We start from the raw sequence: 6,500 nt of genomic DNA, 5'->3' as shown, positions 1-6,500 counted from the left end.
CCAGGACTCAAAATATGTTTTTCTGAATACATGCACTGGTTCAGATAACAGAAAATTACCTTCACCAGACAAATTTTGTGAATGATTCATACTAAAACTGTGTTGAAATTAAATCATTATTTGACATTTATTAAACAGTGAATGCTGAAAAAACTAGAGTTCTTGGCACACATACTTTCGTCAGGTGTAGATATATTATATCATTTCACACCATCAAGTCGGCCATGGTGGAAAACAAACACACTATCGAAGTTCATAGACTTCTTGATGAATTTCATTGAACTAGTTTTTTTTTCCTTTTATAATTTTAAGACGCCAGCTTGACTGCCATACCATGTTCCAAGTTGACCTAAATTGAACATTTTGTACATCTCTTTGGCAGATGAGTCCCGGATTCGTGGACATGTTATCATAAAGCCCATCAGAGAATATGTTTACTCGATTTCTTATGTAAATAAAATCCTGATTTGTATGATATAAATCTCATTAAGTTCATTTCCCATTGGGAAAAACAGGACAGGTGGTCTTCCGTTTGTGGGAACTGTTACAGTACCAAATGCCACTATATGATGTCCTCTAGTCGGGGGTTTTGCCCCTTAACCCTCAAACACCCGAACGGGGTCCATTTGGACTCAGACGTATATTTTTATGTGCTATTTGAATTTTTTTTTATTCTAAAAAAATTCCTCCCGTGACTTTGTCAGTAAACCTCTTCTACAAGTTCTAAATTTTTTTTTGAGATCGGCACAAATTTGTAAAAATAACAACGGAAGTCTTATGTAAGACAGTCTGGGGTCCAAACGGACCCCAGCCATGTATTTGGACTTTCCTACACACGAAATTGTTCGGATGTCCTCAATATGTCTTCAAGGAAGCATTATTACTTTAATATTATTCCGTTTGCTAAGTAACTTCAACCTCAGGAATTATTTCATCAGGTTTTCAGAGGTTTGACAATTTGACAATCATATGAGGTCAAAGGTCAACCCCATGTTCATGCCTGCAGGCATCCTATTTTTGCATAAATTATGATAATGAGCTGGAATTTTTTAACACTTAATCATGCCAAAATAAACGTCCTAATATGTTTAACCAATATATGTGCAAAGGTCACTAAAAGGAAACAAAAAGGAATATAAATTTAAAAAAAAACCAAATGGGGTCCATTTGGACCCCGTTCGGGCATTAACGTCACAAATAAAGTTCGGGTGTTTAAGGGTTAAATAAAAGAAGAGATACGATTAAGAACAGATACATTTAATCTATTACCATCAATAACAGCCCAATACCATAGATCTGACAAACCTTAAACGCATCTAATCATGGTCATGTATGTGGTAGCTAACTGTAACGTTTTGAGTTATAAATAGCGGCATGTTAGTAAGCTCGCTCTATAAATCTAACACTGTTGAATACATGTAGATATCTGGTGAGAATGACAATTATTCATGCATATCAATACAATGTGTCGTTCTTACATCTAATCAATTAGGGCGATGTTGAGCCTTGGATGACAACAGTGTACAGATTACTCATAACTTTATACTTTAAAATATATTCTAAAACTGATTCGATGTTTTGTTGTTGTTGTACATTTTCTTTTTAGTGTGATATTCATAGACTTGATGATCTCCAATGTTAGGTTTAGGATCATGCAAATATCTAAAAAATTTAAAAAACACAGAAAGATGATTATCACAAACACTGCAAACGGCTTACGATGCATAGTTCGTAAGCAGATCAACCATGAAAAAATTTTAAAACGTGTTTAGTTATGGAGTTGGTCGGATTTTCATCTCAGTGCGCTTCAGGGAGTAGTTGTTACCCTTCCAGTCGTACCAGCAGACACCATCGGCGTGACTCTCATGTGTACCCAGGTGGTACAGGCCGTTCAGGTTGGAGTGGAGGCAACTGTTGCCGGACGACGTGCGGTACCACCAGGCACCTTTGAAAGTATTAGCACAGCCAGTCGAAGTATCTCTGTCCTTGGTGCTGAATGACTCCCCGCGATGCTGCTTAAGGCTGTCCACTATCAAAATTTAAAAGAACATGATGTCTTACTGCCCAAGTGCAACAGCAATGCCAGTATAAAGCTACCGAGGTATACGGTCACAAAAACAAGATTTCACATACTATTTTGAATCAACAGGACCAGGAGTATCAAAATGAGTAGTAATTACAGGGCTCGCGTTATGACACCACAGCAAACCTCACACGTACTTGCAGTACCACTGTAAGATCCTAGTTGGAGCTTGTAGTTCTGTGATTCAGGTGAGATGGCAAACGTGTCGTAGACGGCGTACCGCGTCTCTCCCTCCACATCCTCCAAATCCACCCTGAGCTGGTAGACTTTCTGCACAGCCAGGCGGTACAAGTTGTCATTCCCCAGCCAGAACTCGCCGTTCAGGTTGGAAGGGAAGCCGGTCTTGTAGTCCGCCCAGCCCCGGTAGAAGTCCACGGTGCCGTCTTGGCGTCTCTGGAACAACTTTAAGAGCAAGAAGAAAATTGGAGATAGATTTAAACATGATTTCTCAGCATGCTGAGATCCTCACGTCCTCTTCTAGCAGGATTCCGAAAACTTTTACCTCTATCTAGTCAATCTACCTGTCAATCCCCCACGTGCTACCATCCTACTGAGGTTGAACAGACCCACAAATCCACACTCATTCTTGTAAAACAACCATAACTATACAAGAGATAAAAATGTACCTTCAAATAAAACTTCTCAAAAATATTCAAGACGATAATACACACAGATGCAGCTTCTTTTGTAAACATTTTATTTTACCGTCCAGCCGCCTCCGTCCGTGTCCATATCACAGAAGACCAGGAAGCCGCCCAGGTTGTCCCGTGGATAAACCATGTACACGCCGCTGGGCGTGGTCTCGTCGTTGTCAAGGATGTCCTGACAGTCTTGGGGCTTGTCGGTGTTTGTGTCGTTGGCTGTAATGCCTACTGCTAATGCAGAACACCGCCTTTATTATAACGCATTAATATACAACATGCTTATAGAAATTTTAAGTGAGAACTGGAGAGGTTAGATGGCTTCACAGCAAAGTAAGCCTTATGGCAACTTCATCCTGTAAATGTGAGGCAATTCTAACCTTCTAGGATATGACTGCATTTCTTGTTCCTATTGCACAGATTAAACCTGTTCACGCGCGTTTTATAGCCTATATAGTTATAAGTGGTATTAACATTTGAAACTAAAAGAAGACTGTAACCTGTAAGAATTATGTCAGGATTTAACCAAAATAACTTGCCTTCTGGCCCACACTTCCCGGTCTGGGAAAGTTGCTTCACAGTGATTTTGAGCTCCTCCAGCTCTGCTCGAAATGCGTTGTCGTTCCCAGTATTCACCACTGCATCCCCACAATTACACACACATTTCTCGTCTGACGGTGGTCTACAGACCGACTGGGCAGAGCACAGGAACACAGACGTTACAAGGGACGTTAGAAGACTGAGAAAAGGCGACGCCATGGCGATAAAATGCTTCCTCTTGGGCAAGGAAAACGCTGTTGACTGTAGATATTTCCTCAAGGAAGTCTTCTCCTGAAAAGTTGATCGTCACTTTACACCGCGCCATTGTATGCTATTTTGAAAACATTTTGACTGACGTCACGGTCAAAGTAAAGCAAGGGCAAAGGTCACGAGTAGCCAAAACAACTCCACAATAACGGCCATAAACGCACATCTATTGCCACAACTCCGCGTCATATTACAGTAACACAAGACAACATAGACTGTAGTGCCGCTGTAAATCACTATGTAGAGTTTTGTAATTCACACAGAGAAGAAAAAAACACAAACGTCACAATGATCGTTAAGAAATCGGAACCAGACGACGCAATAGCGGTTAGAATTTACTTGCGAGTTGCAAAACCACAAACTCATGAGAAGGTCTACAGCCCCAACTACGGTGATATCCTACACTATTGTTTTCGGCCCTCTGTGGCGTATACGTTTCACTCACTATTGTGTTGTCCACAAAACACGGTAGGGGTTACTTAAGGCCACACCGACTTGATTTTATGGATGACATCTTCTGAAGACCCCTAAACCAGGGTAACTGATATTCCTTCAGAATTCTTGTGTATAGTATGGTATCTAGTTGCGATTAGGTGTCATAGGAATCTCATGTTTAGATTTACGATAACATTGCGTGGAGCTATGGCAAGGGTTTTAGGGTTAAACTTGAGGAATAAGTTTAGGGATAGGTTTTCCCCGTACTGCAGAGGATTTATTCAGAGTTAATACACAGCATAATTTAAAACCGGGAACTTAGAAATTACAAACGCGGTAGGGTTTAGATGGTTACCAAAGTTACATGGTGATCTAAATCTGTGTATCTCTGACAGTTTAACAGTAGTTGTAGTTTCACTGAAATGACAGTTATAGCTTAACACTGCTGATATGTTTGTCTCTGTAGTTCCTTGCAGTAAATGAAAGGTGATTTATTAATAATTGTAACGGCCGTTACAAATACCATTAGGGTAATTAGAATCTAGACCATATGGAAGGGTGGCTTAGCTATATAGATTAATTTAGCTTCTCTTGTTCGTAAACTCGTAAAAGAGAACTAACTTAAAGTTTCCTGTCTATTCACAAAGTGGACAGACACATGGATAGGGTAGTCGTGCGCTCGCCACGACTCAACCGCTCACTATGAAGTGGCGACGACGAATGAAGATGAGTCGGAGGGTAGGTAGGGGGTAAGAAGTGAGGACCAATAGGAGAGGGTTACGGATGGGGGGACATCCGTCCAATTTGTGAGTCGACAGAAAACGTGATTGTTATATTGTGACCTTGTAACTGACCCTGTATCTGATTCTCGGTGTTAAGCCAAACTCTTGTAAACCACTAGACCATATACTTGCTAGTTAAGCATTTAAATTGATAAAGCACGGCTACGCAGAAGTATTTAATTTTAGTTTCAATTGACTATTTACATAGCCGCTAGATACCAAACAACCATGCCCTATCTGTTATACATTGGTATATAATCCAGCAGTACGTTTACGTCTGATAACGGTTGATTCATGCCATACTCGTCGCAAATGAAGATTCACCTTTTGTATAAATAACTATTTGTTAGATGAACCCAGCATATTATCTAACTACAGGCGTCATTTTAGCTATTATGCAGTTACGCCCCATTCACGTCTAACAGTAACGCCAGGAAACGGTCTCATAAGTAACAGCAATACATGTTACGAAATGCTGATGTCACATTTCAGGCTGTTTCAATTTAATATACGCAAAGAGTTCCAATTATTAATTTTGCCACTGGCCAGACGGGCCCCAGACGGGCCCCGTTTTGGAAATGTGACCCCAGCATAAGTCTGATAATGGTTACTTAAAACATCAAATGCAAAAAAAAATAACCTTTACCAGAAGTAAAGGCAGTATCCAATGGCCAGAGGAATGCCCATTGTCCACCGATGGCTAATGGTCACTCCTCTAGCCAATGGGCACTGCCTTACCACCGTATGATCTGAGTGGAGATTAGACAGGCTAGCGCATCGGCCCCAGGATCAACAAGTTCCCAAGGCCATTCTACCGCAGACCCCAGTCAGTTCAAATCAGGCCAATTTGCACACAAAAAAATCTCCATGTCTAGTCTAGAGCTATTTAATCTACCGTTGATGAGGGTCTAACACATGAGCTGACCAATGCACTGGCCCTGATAACAGTCTGGCATACAGGCTATAGAAGGTAAACGCGTTATCGCTTTGACAATAGAATAACTTACATGCGTCGCTTCCATTTGCAACTATACTTACATTGAAATGTGAAAGACACAGTCGCAAAATGAAATAGTAGCAGTAAATAAAGGAAATGTCCGTACACCCTTATAACCAAACCTAGTAGACTCAAAAAGACCACAAAAAGCCTTATAAAATGTCATCATTGTGGAGCCACCGGTGGCCACTATGGCCACTGGTGACCACTATGAACAACACTCTTATTGTCTGTACCAATAGGAAAATTATCTAAGGTGGTGACTTGTATATCAATAACCAGGTTTGACTGTATATCAATGGCCAGGTTGTCATTAGTAGAGGTGGTGACTAGAACAGGTTTGATTGTATATCAATTACCAGTTAAGTTGAATTGAGTTAAGTGAAGTTCTTGAATACATCTCAAAGTTTGGACTTTTAAATTGAAGCGATAGGTGGCATGGTTTTAGACCCCTGATAGTTCCGACCAAATGGACTCGGTGTAGAGGCAACAGAAAGAGCTCCGCCTAGAGACCCAATGGTTTATTGCAGTGTTGTGAACTTTGCACATACGTTGAACATCTAGGACGTGGGGCCATCATGGCCATGGCTGTACCTGATACGAAGGGTGTTTTACATAAACCATTTATATTGAAAAAATTCCTATGACTATGATTTCCGCCATAAGACATGTGAATGCCGGATATTACAGTGTTACAGTCAGGGATAGTTTTAAAAAAAGACACAGACAACAGATATGTGACCCCATGACTCCGC

The 6,500-nt window shown here is 40.7% G+C and overlaps 1 protein-coding gene across 2 annotated transcripts; it reads right to left on the bottom strand.

Moving 5' to 3' along the window:
- Nucleotides 1-1,343: 1,343 nt before the first annotated feature.
- LOC109475903 (fibrinogen C domain-containing protein 1-like) lies at nt 1,344-3,576 on the bottom strand. Of its 2 annotated transcripts, none has more exons than XM_019776724.1 (4): nt 3,264-3,576; nt 2,789-2,958; nt 2,221-2,485; nt 1,344-2,029 (listed from the first exon to the last, which is right to left on the bottom strand). In XM_019776724.1, exons 1-4 carry the CDS (start codon nt 3,481-3,483, stop codon nt 1,773-1,775), a joined length of 912 nt encoding a protein of 303 aa, XP_019632283.1. In that variant the 5' UTR covers nt 3,484-3,576; the 3' UTR covers nt 1,344-1,772. The 2 variants fall into 2 exon arrangements, with proteins under 2 accessions (XP_019632283.1, XP_019632284.1); XM_019776725.1 differs by having other exon boundaries at nt 2,789-2,955; nt 3,264-3,570.
- Between the last annotated feature and the right edge of the window lie 2,924 nt (nt 3,577-6,500).

This window comes from Branchiostoma belcheri, unplaced genomic scaffold, assembly GCF_001625305.1.
Source record: "Branchiostoma belcheri isolate BF01 breed outbred unplaced genomic scaffold, Haploidv18h27 scaffold350, whole genome shotgun sequence".
Classification (NCBI taxonomy): domain Eukaryota; kingdom Metazoa; phylum Chordata; class Leptocardii; order Amphioxiformes; family Branchiostomatidae; genus Branchiostoma; species Branchiostoma belcheri.
Note: the sequence above shows the minus strand (reverse complement) of the source record. Positions and strands in the feature narration are given on the sequence as shown.

Bases quoted from the DNA above. Each gene is read 5' to 3' on its own strand.
- LOC109475903 (XM_019776724.1), bottom strand. From the start codon at position 3,483: ATGGCGTCGCCTTTTCTCAGTCTTCTAACGTCCCTTGTAACGTCTGTG. The intron at 2,959-3,263 runs GCAAGTTATTTT...GTTCTGCATTAG, and splicing joins CGGGAAGTGTGGGCCAGAAG to CAGTAGGCATTACAGCCAAC. The intron at 2,486-2,788 runs GTAAAATAAAAT...TTGCTCTTAAAG, and splicing joins CGGACGGAGGCGGCTGGACG to TTGTTCCAGAGACGCCAAGA.